Here is a 17,570-nt window from a genome sequence, read left to right as displayed (position 1 = left end):
AGTGAGTCTTTGAATTCCCACCCCCCTTACTATATCCTATACTGAATTATGCTCTTTGTCTTTATAAAGTAACTACATTTACCCCCCTTTCTAGCTGTGGTGCTAACTACTCTAGCACAGTATTTCTTGGATTGCTATCACAGTTTTTAACTGGTCTCCCTTTCTCCAGGATTTAACCCTCCTATCCATACTGCATACTGCTTTCAGGTCACATATCTTACACACAGAAAGCATAAGAGATGGAATCATTGGCTATTTATACAGCTAGTATTCAGGTATATCATATCACTTCTTTTTGAATTTAGAATTTTATTTAATTTATTTTTTTATGTAGCATGTTCTTATTAGTTATCCATTTTATACATATAAGTGTGTATATCACTTCTTTTGCTTCATTTTCTTCATTTGAAAAAGAAGAGGTTCAACTACATCAGTGGTTTCTAAACCTTACAACAAATCTAAATAATCTGTAGACATTAACAAATTTAGATTATTTCCCCCTTCATAACCCCGAATTACTCAACCATGGATAGACGGTAAGCATTTATAATCTTTTAAAGATCTACAAATGATTCTTATTTAGCTGGACTAGGTTCGTCTGCAGATTAGCAAAGATAGGAAAGATGATCAGATCCTTATCTTTCAGTTTTTACCTTCTAGGTATGTACAAATGCAATTTTCTTACTCAGGAACATGCAATGGCTCTGTATTGCCTTTTAAAACATGTCTGAACTTGTCAGACAGATTTTCCTACCTTTCAAAATATATTTATTCACTTTACCATTAATCTCTCTAAAGCATGATTTCAGCTTCATTAACAAACATTCACTTGCATTCCCCCCACTCATACTTTCTTGCTATTGTGTTTCTTTATTTCTTTCATAAGAACTGACTGTTTTCTTATCTTCTTCATGATGCTCATACAGCATTTGACTGGGGAGTAGTATGTTAAATTCACACTCATGGCTGCCTCTTTAACTAGGCAGGATGACCTTACTTGTTATTGAATTGGAATCAGGACATCATTAAATAATAGATATAATAAACTGAAAAGCAGTAGACAAAACACATAAAGTGACTCAATAAACATAAATTAATGAGTTTGATTGCCATTGTTAACTAGTTAACAGCTATAAGGAAAAAAATGCTAGCTTGGGAGAAACAAGTTTCCCTGGGAGCATAATGCTCTGACACTCAGCCTAGTCTTAAGCACCAGGGAGAATTGCCTAAAGAAAGTGCCATGTCATCTGAGACCAGGAAGCAGTTGAGAAATAGAAAGGAATGTTGGGTGTGAGAAACTGTACACATAAGGATCCCTAAGTAAAGGCTTCGTAGAACCTGAAAGAAAGGCAAAATGTTTAATATGTAATGAGCAAGGTGGGTATAGTAGCAGAGGATGAGGCTGAATAAGAAGACATAGATTAGATTAAGTTGAGACATTTCATGGTTATGTCTAGATTTTTAGAACACTGACTTTGCTTCATTGAGACGAACAGATTAGAAGGGGACAAGAGTAGATTTATCAGATTCTTAGAGTAATTAAACAAGAAAGGATGTTGGCCTGAACTAGAGTATCAAACAGTTAGAAAGGGAGAAGTAGTCAGATTCTGTAAACATTTAGCAGATAAAATCAATACAGTTTGAAGTGAGATGGAAAATAAGATATAAACAAAGCAGAAGAGTTTCAGTATCATCAGCTTTTACTGATTTGGTGCACTTGACTGTAAGATACCATTAACTAGTACATATAGGGAATGAATCAGGTGATGAAAAATGAGCAGTTCACGTTTTAAAAGTTGAGTGTAATGAGTTTGTGGGATACAGAGAAGGGATGAATATATGAGCCTCAATTTTGGGATCCACCTTTGTGCTGAATCTATAAATTTAGAGATAATTTAGTTATTATTTAAAGCTAATAACTGAAGACATGAGAATGTGTAGATAATAAGAGGATGTAAAGTAAAAACTCTTTGGTTTTATTGTTTACCATATTTCTCCCAGTACCACTTATTCAGTCAACACTCAACCTTGTTGAAGGCAGAAATAAATAAAATAGAAACCCAGAATTCAGTCAGAGTAAACATTTCATAGATTAACCTGCATGTTGTTCATAATTCTTCAATCTCTCTGTTGTGACATGTGTATACTCTAGTGTAAGACCAGTGTTTCTGCCACCTTTTCTAAGAAGAAGCATTTTGTGACCTCATCTGCAGAAATTTACTCAGTCTTTTCTGAGTCCCTGAATCACTTTCTATTCTCTTAAGTAACTCTTTACCAAGTATCATGTAAAGTAGTCTGATGATTTGGGTGGGGACTCAATTCTGAACCCCTGAGTTTGAATCCCTTCCTACCCTCTTACTAAACACGGTGTACTATTCACACAATTTGGATCAAATATTTAACTAACTTCTCTGTGTCTGTTTCCTTTACTATATAATAGAAATATTAATATATATGTTACATGGAATTTTTATTAACTTTAACTTATAAGATTCATATGAAGCACTTGAGACCAATGGGGCCTCAATGAATATCAACTATTATTACTGAAGCTGTGCTATGTTTAACTTTATAGAATATGGTGTAAGAACAGAATTTGAATCCTAATTTGTGTGATCTGGGCATTTTATTTAAATGATCTGTAAAATAGGGAAATATTAACCATCTCATTGGATTATTGTGAGGGTCCATCATATTAATATTTATAAAGTATTTAGTACAGAGACTTTTAAATAATAATAATATTGTATATTGCTTTAAATGTATTTATTTTTTTAATCCTAAATGCATAATAGATGTTAGCTGTTATTAAATGAACTGATATTGGGTAACTTTTTATTCATGCTTTGTAATGTCCATGTTTCTTTCTCATAATAGTTGCCCAATAAACATTTATTGAAAGAATACTTCAAGATAACATGAACAGGGCTTCCCTGGTGGCGCAGTAGTTGAGAGTCTGCCTGCCGATTCAGGGCACACGGGTTCGTGCCCTGGTCCGGGAAGATCCCACATGTCACAGAGCGGCTGGGCCCGTGAGTCATGGCTGCTGTGCCTGCGTGTCTGGAGCCTGTGTTGCACAATGGGAGAGGCCACACAGTGAGAGGCTCATGTACCGAAAAAAGAAAAAAAAAAGATAACATGAACAATGAGGCTGGTGCTTCTGGGGCGAAGTTCTCATTCAATCTCTTGGTGCATTTTTTTTTAGAATATGTCATTTTGTGTCAAGACTATCTTTATATCTAGATGAAATTTATAACTGTCTTTATACATTTAATTAAGTATTGATGAGATACCCTGCCTGCTCATGCACTATCCATTCCAATAATACCTGTGGTATAACAATAAAATACTTATTAATTTGACTTCCTTAATCACCCACAAAAATTCTAATTATCCCAGACAGTAATATATTAACCTGGTGTCATATTGATCTACCATATTGAAAGATCAGTCATCAGATTATTTTCAATTCTGAATTTTTTATTGAGACAAGATCAAGTAAAAGGAAGCTTTGTATTTCTGACAGAAGACACACGCAACAAAAACCCACTTAAGATTTTGGAATCTGTGGGCAAAGAACTCATTAATGGTGTTTTGGATGACTTGGTGGGAAAAAATGTCCTGAAATTGGAGGAAGAGGAGAAGGAAAAACTTTATGATGCCAAGCTTGAAGACAAGGCACGGGTCTTGGTGGACTCTATACGAAAGAAACGTCATGAGGCAGGTCAAATCTTTGTTCAAACCTTCCTAAACATAGACAAAAATTCCACCAGTATAAAAGGTAAGACTGAAATTCTTTTCAAGGAATATCTTAAAATTTTCAGATCTACTTGGCTCCAAGGCTGCTCCACTGTCCTCTAAGTTTCCCATCCTCCTATTACTAAAGTATAATTTTCACTAAACCTATCATTGTCCTTTTAGAGGCCAGTTTGTCATTTGTGGGAGGGCATCTAATTTCCAATTAGCTTAGAAGTTGAGTCCTTGTGTTTAGGTTGATCATAGAGATAGCTAATTGCAGATACTTTGTAGTAAGGGATACCTGGAGTTGAACTAAGGTTTCTGTCACTTTGGACACTATGTGACTTCATTCAAATTTCTTAACCTCCCTAAGCATCAATATGAGCATCTGTGAAATGGGAACAATTTCAGATATTTCATCACAGGCTTTGTAAAGCTAGGAACATAATGGCAGGCACAGATTGACAATTCCTAATATTTTAGCTCCCATCTGGAACTCTCCTCTGAACTCCAGATATATTTAGCTTTAGCTGCATATTCAACATTTCCACTTGAATGATCCACTGGCTTCACAAAGCTAAGATATATAAAATGAAACACTTTATTCTCCGCATCAAATCTATTACACTTCTACCCCTTGTCTATCTCATTAGACAGAACTATAATCCACTGAATTCCTTAATCCAGATCACAACTGTTTTCTTCACCAATGAATAATAGCTCTTAGCAGAGTGCCAGAGACATAGCAGGCATGTAATGAATATAGGATGAATAGGCAAATGAAGAACATGCATGTAATAAATATTAGTTATCAGAATTATTCTTTAGCTTATAATATTTAAATGTTTACTGTGCTTATTCATTTCTGTGAGTTATAAAATATGATCAGGAGAATACTTGTTCAATATAAACTGTCCAATATGTTAACATCTTTCAAAACTTCACTTTAATTGAATTATGAATATTAATAGAGTCTAAATATCCTCAGATCCAAGCTCACCAGTGATGGACTCAATTTGGTATAGAGTTTAACCTAAAATTCCAGCCTGAATACTAGAGTTTATCAATAATAATAAGCAATAATAAACAAAATGCAACATAACTGTAGAGACCTCACTATAGCAAATAAGTTTTTTCAATAATCTCTTCTCTATGGACAAGGGACACTCCCACCAGCAGGAAGTACACGCTAGTCTAATAGATGTACAAGATTGTGGCCTAGGCTATGTTATCATTAACATTTAAGTTGGTCCTTGTGCAGGTTTATTACTTTCTTTTAAACCTGGGATGGGATAAAAACAATTTGGATTTAAAAACAAAATAAGAGAACAGACTTGTGGTTGCCAAGGGGGAGGGGTGTGGGGGAGGGATAGATTGGGAGTTTGGGGTTAGCAGATGCAGACTATTACATATATAATGGATAAACAACAAGGCCCTACTGTATAGCACAGGGAACTATATTCAATATCCTAAAATAAGCCATAAAGGAATCGAATCAAATAGAATAAATAAAATAAATAAAAACAAGATCAGAGATAATTCAACAAATGGGGATCAGAATTGAAATAAGGGGAACTTCAAAATGATTTTAGCAACCCCAGGAGACAGAATGAGCCTTAAACTGAAATAACCTATCCCATCAGTAGAGTCTGTGTCAGGCAGGAGGCAGGTATAGACAGTTTCATGAAGTATCCAGTAGGCCCCTGAGTTCTACTGTACATGGAACATCCAGAGGAATCTCAGGACACCTAGAGTATACTGGCCCAGAAGACCAGGAAGCTTGGTGAGTGGGACTATTAGAATATGTAAAAGCCCTAGCCAGGCCTTTTGGGTATGGATATAATTCAGAGGTTTCTTAACGAGATACTGAGGAAATGGAGTGGGGGATAGGAAGAATCTAAGCTATTTGTTTCAATTAGTTAGCAGTATATGTACATACTATGTGCCAAGCACTGTTATTTAGTCAGAGAGATAATTACTCAAATTCCTACTTGCCAAGGGAGAAGGACTTGTCTTATCTAATATCAGTATCTTTAGTTTTGTTTCAGTTTAAGGGGTTTCTTGAGTATTTCATTAAGTAACTGATAAAACTCAGATATTAAAGTTTTTATCTAATCTGCTAATTTTCTTATTTCTTTTTGCTGTGTTGTCAGGCCCATGGGTACTCCTTTTGAATAGCAGGCTACACTATATTACACTGTAATGAAATGATTCAGTTTCATGCTAATTTTACTATTATACATAAGATAGTCTAATTTTCAGTTTTATCTGTAAATACTGTATCTATATATAGACATATAATGGTCATTAGGAGATGACATTTATTAAATTCAAGAGTACACCAAACCTGTAAATGACCTGGAAACAGGAGACTTTCAATGACAAAACATACCCTCTGACCAGGAACTATCCCAAGACCCTGGACTTCTTCACATTGGCAGAATCTTCTGGGGTAGGAAAGGAGAGTATGTGTCTGTATTTTATCTACAGAAATAAATGTTAAGACAGTTTGGTAGCCTTAAAGACGTACCATTTGCTGCATCTCCAGAGCTTACATTTTTAGCATACTTTTTAGAAAGACATTTATAAAAAATATATATATTTAAAAACTAATGGAAACAAATAAATGAAATGGAAAAAAAAATTATAAAGTTTAAAAACTGAAAAAAATTACAGAAGATAATATTGCCTTTCTAATTAAAGTAAAAGACTGTCTTTGTTCATTCATGTAAATGAACATAAAGGTTTATTCCTTTCATAGAAAAAAACCTTGTTATGTTAGGTCTTGATAAACCTCTTCTGAGTTTTGTTTATGAGGAATCTCTTCCTTCCCTCTCCAAGGGAGATCTCTGGACTTTCCCAGTCTCTTGCACAATCTTAGTCAAATGAGGCCAAACAGTTTCAGAAAATATTACATTTCTCATTTCCAACAAGGAGAAGTTATTTCCTCACATTTTAAAACATGGGTTGAAAATTTAGGGCTGGTTATTCAGCACTTTGGAGGCAAAGACATTCAGAGTAATGTAGAATCTCTGACAAAAAAATTGTCCCTTCAACACTGGATGCAATACTATGATTAATGCATAGCATTTCTCCTTTAAATAGCTGATTTCACAACTTGGTGAATCATTGAATCTTATCTCCTCTGGAAAGGTTAAGAATTCACGCTGAGGTTGCTGAAAAAATAATACCTGGATGGTACAGGATTTAGGATTCTATTAAGTATTTGAGTGTGTATGTGTCTGTGTTTGTTGTGTGAATTGGGAGTGGACTTGGGATGTAACATTACCCAATATGATAGCTACTGGGCACACGTGGCTTTTAAGTGCATAAATTGTGGCTAGAAACAGGTTAAAATGATACTATTTTGGATATATTATGTTAAACAAAATATATTATTAAATTAATTGATTCTGTCTGTTTTTATTCAATGTGGACAGTAGAAAATTTTAAATTGCAGTGCCCTACCCACCTGCGGCTGAGGTCAAGTCAGGAAAGAGCAACAGGCATCTAAAAGCACAAAAAGGCAGAACATGTGAGATCTGACCTCAGCTTCATCCCCAAGAAGTCAAGTGGTCCACCCCCTGAGGGACAGACCCCCGCCCACGAGTTTTTCCTCCCATGTGCATAGATCAGATCAGGATGAAGGGAGGAGGCAAGACTCTATCACAACCTATGTGTTTGGGGTCAGGTGTCCCCCAACAGGTTTGTCTGTGTTTGCACCTTGTCCTCTGTCTGAGGTTCTGTGGCTGTATCCTCCTCCTGCCCTGGTATATTTGTATCTTTTGGCTTTGTAATAAGTGCTGCATACTCTCAAAAAAAAAAAAAAAGTGACTCAGTTCTATATCTAGTAGATAGCATGCTGGTAAATATTTACTAAATGTACTCTTGCTCAGAGACAATAGAAAGTCCACACAGATGAGCAATACCCTAGAGTAAAACCACTGGAAAAAATCAAACTGTTTTCGTGAGTAAGGGAAGGCTAACTTTGACCCTAAATCATTAAGGTGTTTTCCTCATAATATCAAAATCTATTATTGCATTTTTGAGTGGATCTGCTTTTACTACCAAGGATTTCTCCCTTCTTTCCCAGTCATAATACATCTGTCTCCTCATACACAGGTTAGATACAACTATAACCCAACATGTTAAAAATCTTTTTCCCAGGATATCCCTTTTCTGTCAGTTTTCTTAGGTGATAACTGGGTCACAGAGTCAGATATCACAATTTATATTATGCAATGTATCCTGCAGCTCCTGAGGAAATCGTGACTGGACCAGATGAGTCAGCAGAAACTACAGATACCCTCAAGCTTTGCCCTCATGAAGAATTTCTTAAACTGTGTAAAGAAAGGGCTGAAGAGGTACTGTGCTCTGTACATGAAAGAGAGGAGAGAGAAAAACAATTGCTTTCACTAATTACACAATTTCTTCAAGCATTAGTTACAGAGTGGTAGTGTGGGACAGTGGATTCCTTTTTCATAGATGCTTTGAGCAGGAGGAAATCACATGGCTTCACACAGATTCCAATTCTCTTTCACCCTATAATAAAATACAAGTCTCTCACATTTTTCATTTATTTATTGCCCTATATATTTGGGATTTATTAGAATTTTAGCTGTAGTCATAGAATCAAAGTATTTATAACATGGCTGAGTAGTAATTGTTTGCATTCCAGTTAAAAATTATTAACACCTGCAAAACATTATAAATTAAAATAGTACCAGAATGGGCTTCCCTGGTGGCACAGTGGTTGAGAGTCCACCTGCCGATTCAGGGGACACGGGTTCGTGCCCCAGTCCGGGAAGATCCCACATGCTGCGGAGCGGCTGGGCCCGTGAGCCATGGCCGGTGAGCCTGCGTGTCCGGAGCCTGTGCTCCACAACAGGAGAGGCCACAGCAGTGAGAGGCCATGTACCAGAAAAAAAAATAGTACCAGAATAATGTTACCCAAGGCAAAGTATCTTTGGTATATTTATTTTTAGCTGGAGTCAATGGCAAATATCTCCTGGTTTTTACATAATTTGATATGAACCTTGATTGTTAAGAAAGAATTGACTAAGTGGAGAAGAAAGAGGAGAAGGAGAGGGTAGGAATTTTTCTAGTTTCCTGAAGATTCTCGAGTAACTATCACAAATATAATCTGGATCATTGTCTGGGCTTTTGAAAAATAATTCCCTTCCAATTTGTACTTCTTTCTATTGTCAATTCAATCCATTACTAAAAGAGAGAAGACAGTGTCTTCTGGTACAGGGTAGGAGAGAGGACAGCTATGCAAGCCCTTAAAAGCAACAGTGATTGGTGTATGAGGGTTTAAGAGAGATTTAGGTAAATCAAGCTCACTGCATATCAATTTCCTGCAGATCTATCCAATAAAGGAGATAAAGGTCCGCACTCGTCTGGCTCTCATCATATGCAATACAGAGTTTGATCATCTCCCTCTCAGGCAAGGGGCTGCACAAGACATAATGGGAATGAAGGGGCTGCTTGAGGGCCTTGGCTACAGTGTGGATGTGGAAGAGAAACTCACAGCCAGGGTAAGGGCCCCTCACCCACCCCAAACACATACATATTCAACACATATCTTCCTACTAACAAGTGAACTTTATAATATTAAGCAAATAACTTTAACAACCATAGGTCGCATTTGTGGTGTGTGTGTGTGTGTGTGTGTATCTAAGTGTGTGAATGTGTGTTATAAAATAAAAATATTAGGACAGGTGAAATCTACGTCTCTTTAGAGCTTCAAATATCCTCAGTTCCATAAAACTGTTCAAAAAGTGATTGGCATATGTACCCACATAATTCTTAATTCTGAAGTGGGATGATTGAGATTCAGCCCCAATATTTCCCAGAAAATTCTGGAGTAATGAATGTTAGCAGGAGTGTGATCACCATATAAATACTGAATCCTGACTGTCCCAGGGGCTATTTTAGCATTGGGGATGGGTCTGTAAATGAGACAGAAGGTTCCCAGCTCACATTGATCTAGGTTCACTTGGGGGGGGGGGGATCAAACTATAAGCAAAACAGAACATTTCAGAGATTTGATGTATCTGCGTGTCTCTATGATTGAAAAGAAGTGAAAAGGAAATGAAAAGGAAAAAGGAAACATAAGAACAAATCGGTGAGTGGGGAGTAATAATGTTTGATGGGATGGCCAAGGAAGACATTTTGAGGAGGTAATATGGGATCTGACACATGACTATCAGAGACAAGATAGCTCTGGAAAGATGTGAATGAAATATATTCCAAACAGGCATGACTACAAGTGAAAAGTCTGAACCTATATGAAACTGGCACTTGAAAAGTATGAAAGACCAGTGTGACTAGAGCCTAGAGGAGGAGGAAGAATGTCAGAAGGGAGAAGTATACTTATGTCAGAAGTTTTATTTTATTCTAAGTATGATGGGGAGTGCCTTAGAAGGGAAATGGTATGATACATTTATTATTCAAGGTTTTTATTAAGTAATGAGAGAAAATACAGAGATGAAAATGAAAGTATATAGTGACAATAAGCAATGTAAAATGTATTAAGAGGACAGGTTATATAATGTCAGAAGGAACAAAAAGTTGAAGCCATTGATCCATTATAGAAATAAAAATAAAACTATCATCAAGCAACCACTATATAAAGCCACCATGACTGGAACGTTACAAAAGTTTCTTATACTGATCATGATAAATAGGACGTCAGTTTAATTTTAATGTTTGTTCTGTTAAAGTAAGACTTTGCAGTATTTTTCAGGATATGGAATCAGTGCTGTGCAGATTTGCTGCCTGTGAAGAGCACAAATCTTCAGACAGCACATTCTTGGTGTTCATGTCTCATGGCATCCTGGATGGGATCTGTGGGACTACGCATAGTGATGAAAAACCAGATGTGCTACCTTATGACACCATCTTCCGGATATTCAACAACCGCAATTGCCTCAGTCTAAAGGACAAACCTAAGGTCATCATTGTCCAGGCCTGCAGAGGTGGTGAGTTCTGAGATGAAAAATCCAAAAGTCATAAAGTTGTTTGCAGAGGATTGTAGTATGTTTTTTTTTGTAGGGGAAAACATCTTAAACCCCATCCAGTGCAAATAAACTAAATTGAATTATTAGGAAATTCCATTTAGGGGGCTGGTATCTTGAGACTTTGTTTTGTTAGCTGAGAAATTTCGGTTCAATTTGATTCAAGGTAAGTGGTGAAGGAGATCACAAGAATTCTCAAATCAAAGTTAAACAAAAGTATTCCAACCTTGAAATGAAATCATTTTAATGACAACTTTACTTGTAAATGTTTTACAGACATTTTGACATTCTCTGGCTTGAGAATAATTTCATTTGAAAGTCAGACTATTATGCAATAGCAGTATCTTTTTCTTTCTCATATATTATTGAAAGGGAAATGAATAAGGAGATGAGGGAAACTGGGGTTGCAGTGACATTTTTCTTTGCTTTTTTTTTCTTGACTCCCAGTTCCCTTTTAGCTTTTTGGAACAGTGTTTGAAGATGAAAAGCCAAAATAATTTAGCTATAAAATGATAACTATGCTCTGAAATTATGCAGATAAGGCTTTAACTTCTTTGTTATTCTCAGCAAGTGGGTTCTTCCAGTTCTACCATGCTGTCACTATTAACTGGCATGTTACTCAACAACACAAGAAAAAGGCAAACTGTTGTATGTGGGGCGGAGATGCACCTGTATGTGTGTATGTGTGTATGCACATGTGAATGTGAAACTGGTTAGAATAAACATTGTAAAAGAATGAGGTGGGCAATTGTAATAGTCATACTGAGGGAGACACACAGTATGTAGGAAATTGATGTCTCTACAGCAAATCGTGGGGAATTGTGGGTCAGTGACTCTCCAGCAGCCTTGGCAGACAGCTCTTCACAGTCACCTGAGAACCTGGAGGAGGATGCCGTTTACAAGACCCATGTGGAGAAGGACTTCATTGCTTTCTGCTCCTCAACCCCACGTATGTGTCTTTCAATTGCAGACATGGATTTGTGGGTCTGAGGCTACCTCTGAATGATTCTAAAAAATGAAGATAAGCTCCGGGCAGCAATTATTTGATGAAATTTTTGAATGCTGTCAATATATTTTACTTATTCTTCACTTTTAAAAATTGACTTTTATTATATGTTGCTCTTTACAGACAAAGGTATAGTAACCATTAAAACAACCTAATACAAGAAAATCCCTTTACCATCACACAAGTTAAAAACAAATGATTGATTCAGTTTTCTATTAAATCCATTTAACATTTTGAGTAGAGTTTTTATGGATCTAGGGACTGACGGCCATTTCTCAAAAATTATCTACTCCAAGCCATTTTCTCCATATTTCCCATCTGGTACTATTTAGAGTGGTATCCCAGCAAGAAGGTGGATGCCCTTTTAAAGGGAGAAGAAAATGATACAATGGGACTTATTAGGCCTACTATCAGGGGAATAGTATCTAGTCCTTGAACTCTAGGTAATCATCTTGAGAAGGCTTGTATCTGAGGGTTTCTAATTTACATATTTTAAAGTACTTTTACCACTTTATGGAGGTATAATTAACATACAAAAAGCTGCACATATTTAATGTATACAGTTTAATCAGTTTGGAATTAAGTATATACCTGTGAAATTATTACCACTATCTATACCAAAAACATTTCCCTTCCCTCCAAAAGTTTCATTAGATCTTTTCATTTATTTTGCTCACTAGATTGTGAAAGACATCATGTTATATAATCTGTAAACAATCACCTGTGTGAACATGAGGAAATTCTTTAATCCTTCTGAGCTTCTATTTTTCCTCTGTAAAATGGGATAATTACAATTATCTCTCAAGCCTCCTTTAAAAGCCAAATGAATAAGCATAAGTCACATAGTAGAAAGTCAATCCCCAAAATGCAAGGTAATCACTATGCAATGACCTGCAGTTTTGATGAGCTGCTTCTTTAGTTCAACTTCTTTATGGAAAATGAGTTAATGAAACGTTGTAAGTTCTTCCCCTAAACATGTCAAGATAATTCTCAAGCTATGTTTTAAAAGACAAAAAAAAGTAAAAAAAAAAAAAAAATGGTGAAGGCCACAGCCCAAGGCTTACCTCTCCTTATTGTCATAGATAATGTGGCCTGGAGAGACATCACAGAAGGTTCTCTCTTCATTACTCAACTCATCAAATGCTTCCAAAAATATTCTTGGCGCTGTCATCTAGAGGAAGTATTTAGGAAGGTAAGCTCCTCTCTCCTTTTCTAATCATGTATTTGTTCAGGAAGACTTTACTATTATTTGTCTTTCAAGTGACAATGACAGATTTTTGTCAGGCAAACAAAAGTAGAGTGGTACTGCTTTCTGTAATCCATGTGTTTAAAATCTGATTTACAAAAAGACTATGTTAATGCACCACAGCAGAAGATCAAAATAGAACAAAATATTTTAACACGTGAGCTTGTATGTTATGGGCTATATGTTCTTAAAATTCAAAGAATGGAAAGTATTTTGGATTAATTTTCACTGCTTCATTTATTAAATAAATATATATTGGGTGGTCTACTTGGTAATGGGTTATATCTTCATGACACAGGGGTAAATGAGACATATGTGACATAAAGCTACCTAGAACTAACATTCTTGTGAGAGAGATGGGTACTGAATAAGTAGTCCAACAACAACAATAAAAAATGTGTGATACAGGTTGTGTTAGGATCCAAAAGAGAAAGTCCTAGGACACATGAAAGAGAAAGTAGGAGAGAAATTCTTTGAATAGAGTGGCTCAGAAAGGAAGGCTTGATACTTCTTCCCCAGCTCAGGACATTCCTTATTTGCCCCTTCTTCCTAATTTATTTTCCTCCAATAGCTCTTACTACCACCCACCCAGTATATATTTTGTTTGTTTATTATCTGTATTTACTCACTTGCATGCAAGCTCATGAAGGCAGGGATTTGTTCAACTCTCAACAGGCTGGAAGGGAGGAATTAATATTCACTGAATAAATAAATGTATGAATAAGTGAATAAATGTCCCTCCTTTTTTAGGGAGAAAATTATTGGTATTAAGAACATGGGAAAATGTGGTTATTTTTAAACTAAAACCATAAAGAACAGTAGCACTCCCATGGGAAAAGAAGGATATACCTTTAGTGAATTGGAGAAGATTGCATTGTAACCTGAGTCACAGTCTCTGTGAATAGGAACTTAGGAAGTTAAGTACTATTGGATGAATAGGATTTAGACATTATACTTTCAAGGGAATTCCTCAGAATAGATTAGAAATAGTGGATCTAGGTAAGTAGGATCTCATTGATCAGTCTATGGAAAAAGACTTCAGAGCTCATCTTGATGGTAAATGTGAATATTTCTCATCATTCAGGTTTTAAGGACAAAATCCTGGGATTTTAACCTCATTGAATTGAGGAGCTAACCTTATTAGAGTTTGAAGATAGAGGATCTCTGAGGTCCACTTCTCATGAACGAACATCAAGGGATAATTAATCATCAGATCTGTAGATCAGAAGTGGAAACTAGAAAAAAAATGCAGTTTGAAAACACTTGAATTAGGCATGAGGTGTGTATTTTGAGATAAAGAACATATTCTGACATTAGGTGTCATTTCTTAGAGGTAGGGTAGCAGTGATGGGGAATTAGAATGTCCAAGGGCTTGGTTCCATCAATCCTAGGAGCACCCTTCATTCCAAGAATTTTTTGGCTCATTGTGCAAAACATTTTTTGAGAATGCATAAGAGGTATGTATGAGCCAGAACCTCTTTCTGTTTTTAGGTACAAAAATCATTTGAAACACCAACTGTTAAAGCCCAGATGCCCACCATTGAACGACTCTCCATGACAAGATATTTCTACCTCTTTCCTGGCAATTGAAAATAGTAAGTATCAAGAGTTTTTGTTGGCAGGCAAAATAAGTAGGACAGTGATATTAGTAGTAAGGTCCAATGACCAATGACAGCCTGTTGCTTTAGTGGTCAAATTAGTAAATTAGTATTCCTTGTTAATGTAGTTTGTTGATTAGTTGCTAATTTTTACTTTATTTATATGCATCTGCGTCCACCCCTCCATCTCTACAATCATCAATCAATATATCAATCAAGGGCTCCCCTGGTGGCACAGTGGTTGAGAGTCTGCCTGCCGATGCAGGGGACACGGGTTCGTGCCCCGGTCCGGGAAGATCCCACATTCTGCGGAGTGGCTGGGCCCATGAGCCATGGCCGCTGAGCCTGTGCATCCAGAGCCTGTGTGTCCGGAGCCTGTGCTCCGCAACGGGAGAGGCCACAGCAGTGGGAGGCCTGCATACCGAAAAAAATAATTAAGTAATTAATTAAATTAAATAAATCAATCAACCAAGAAGGTAAGCCAAATCAAGACAGAAAGTAATAAACAGTGAAGGACACAGGGTAACAATTATTAGCATAGACATGTACTCATTCTTCCATTATTACTTATATTCATGTCTCTCTCTCTCTTTCTTTCTCTCTCTCTGTCTCTCTCTGACACACACACACACACACATTATTAGTTGCCAAATATTGCCTCAGATTAAAAAAAAAAAAAAAGAAAAAAGAGGTGACTGTAGAGAAAGCAGGACTGTGGTCCTCTGAGTGCAGGTGTCATATTACTGATACTGAGCTACCATTACCATACAGTATAAAATGCACCCTGGAAAAGTTTGTGTCAATGAAGACTCTGGTTCTCTGACTGTTCTCACAGTGTAGATCACAGAACATTCAGAGTCAGTTCTCAGATTCTTAATTACTGCTCAGAAACCCCTTCAATCACCCATATTAACACTTAAACAAAAATTTTTTGTCAAATTATTTTAGAATGAGTTTATTGAGTTTAGACCCAACAATCATTTACTCACTCATAACAGCTTTATATCACACTATATTATAAGCATATTATTAATCTCCCTCTCAGAAACATAATTAAGATTATATTTTATAGTAAATTTTATCTCAATTATTGAAATATTTACCCAGTATCTTCTACCCCTGGTTTCTGACACCCTGGCTATATAAATGCATAGATACTTCAGCAGAATAGCTTTTACTGCTTAATTAGTCAAATTGAACCATATTTGGGGATTGAATTATTTATTTGACTAATACTTATCAAGCACTTACTATGTTCCAAGTTCTGTTCTAGATGCTTGGAATGTACCAGTGAACAAAATTAATGGAGTCCTTGCTCTCAGAAAGCTCATACACTAGTGAGTGGAGACAGACTCTAATTACACAAGCAAGTAAATATACCTTAGAGAGTGGTAAGAGCTAAGAAATAAAAATGAAAAGGACTAAAGAAACACAAAAAATGGATACCGGGCTTCCCTGGTGGCACAGTGGTTGAGAGTCCACCTGCCGATGCAGGGGACACGGGTTCATGCCCCGGTCTGGTAAGATCCCACATGCTGTGAAGTGGCTAGGACCGTGAGCCATGGCTGCTGAGTCTGCACGTCCAGAGCCTGTGCTCTGCAACGGGAGAGGCCACAACAGTGAGAGGCCCGTGTACCACAAAAAAAAAAAAAAAAAAAAAAAAAGATGGATACCATACTGTTATAAATAGATTACTCAGTAAAGGCTGCTTTGAAGTAATGAAATGATTTGAAATCAGAACAAAGAATGGATAGAGTAAGGGAGTGAACCTTATGGTTCTAGTGGGAAATGCATCCCAACACCAGAAATAGGAAGTATGGGTGCCCTGAATCAGATGTGTACTTAAGATATTTAAAGTACTGCAAGAAGGCAGCTGGCTAGAGAATAAGAGTGGGAAAAATGTTAGAGTAAAATTCAGAAAAATGGTGAGAAGCTTGATCACATGGGCCTTGATGATCACATGGTAAATGTTTTAAAATCTTTTATCCTAAGTGAGATAGGAAACCCTTCAAGAGCTTTTGAACAGAGAAATGATATAATCTAACTTAGATTTTGCAAAGATCACTCTGAGTACTTTTTGATGAATAGACTACAAAGGTCACAGATAGAAGCCAAGGGAAATGGCAAAAGCATATGGAAGAAAATCAAAGAAGAATTAAAGTAAGGGTTGGATTGAAGGCTTCCAGGGATTACTATCTTAACTTTCTGTTCTTTTTCTCTTCTTCAGAAAATCACAGGAAGTTCAGCTGTTTCAACTTCAAGAAGCACTTTTACCAGTACAGAACACATGTTTAACCTTTTGTCTTTCAGTGAAAATGAAAACAAATGAACAGTTTTTTTGGGGGTCTTCTAATAGAGAATAGAATTTCAGTTAAAATGGTGGATGTATGGAAATGAAGTGGAAGAAGCAAACTGGATTTTCTAGTTTTATTGCATATAATATCTGCACTTCATTGAGTGAAGGGAACTGGTCATGACTTGCCCTCAGCAATAGGGTGAAAGGAGATGGTGCCCATCTGGAGACAAGAGCTGTAAACTGGTCAGCTCCTCCTTTATATACTCATCAAACCCCAGGCCTAGAATTGTGTAGAAGAAGTTTCCTAATATATTATTTAACCAACATCATAACTTGAGTTCATTTTTTTCTTCAGTAAGTTATTTTAGCAAATTACATGTATGTATCTTTCTTCCCATCTATAAGTTAATTTGCTTTCTTGTTGATTATTTTCTTTCCAGATTTCTGCATATTTCCAAGCTTCAGGAAAATTTTATTATTTAGCAAACATTTGGTTATTGTCTAAAATAAATTGGGCTTTTGATTCAAGATTGTGTAACTGAGTATGTTTGTATGGAAAGACAAATATTATTAGATAAAGAACAGCAAAGAGAGTGGGGAGTGTCAGCAATGGAAGAGGAGAATGTTAAAATTTCTGGAAGGGTGAATCTTGGTAGAAGAATTTTGA

The 17,570-nt window shown here is 36.3% G+C and overlaps 1 protein-coding gene across 1 annotated transcript in view; it reads left to right on the top strand.

Moving 5' to 3' along the window:
- LOC309808123 (uncharacterized protein) overlaps positions 1-17,431 on the top strand; it is a gene marked incomplete at its 5' end in the record, with an annotated part of 36,150 nt that extends 18,719 nt beyond the window's left edge. The window contains 8 exon segments of the mRNA XM_082628120.1: positions 3,527-3,781; positions 7,993-8,102; positions 9,102-9,275; positions 10,487-10,721; positions 11,563-11,706; positions 12,846-12,955; positions 14,501-14,604; positions 16,835-17,431. Of these exon segments, the coding sequence (XP_082484246.1) occupies positions 3,527-3,781; positions 7,993-8,102; positions 9,102-9,275; positions 10,487-10,721; positions 11,563-11,706; positions 12,846-12,955; positions 14,501-14,599 (1,127 nt within the window). The 3' untranslated portion in view covers positions 14,600-14,604; positions 16,835-17,431.
- Positions 17,432-17,570: the final 139 nt, after the last annotated feature.

Source organism: Mesoplodon mirus (genome assembly GCF_964341445.2).
Source record: "Mesoplodon mirus genome assembly, chromosome: 7".
Taxonomy (NCBI): domain Eukaryota; kingdom Metazoa; phylum Chordata; class Mammalia; order Artiodactyla; family Ziphiidae; genus Mesoplodon; species Mesoplodon mirus.
The sequence above is the reverse complement of the archived record's forward strand: the minus strand, read 5'-3'. Positions and strand labels throughout refer to the sequence as shown.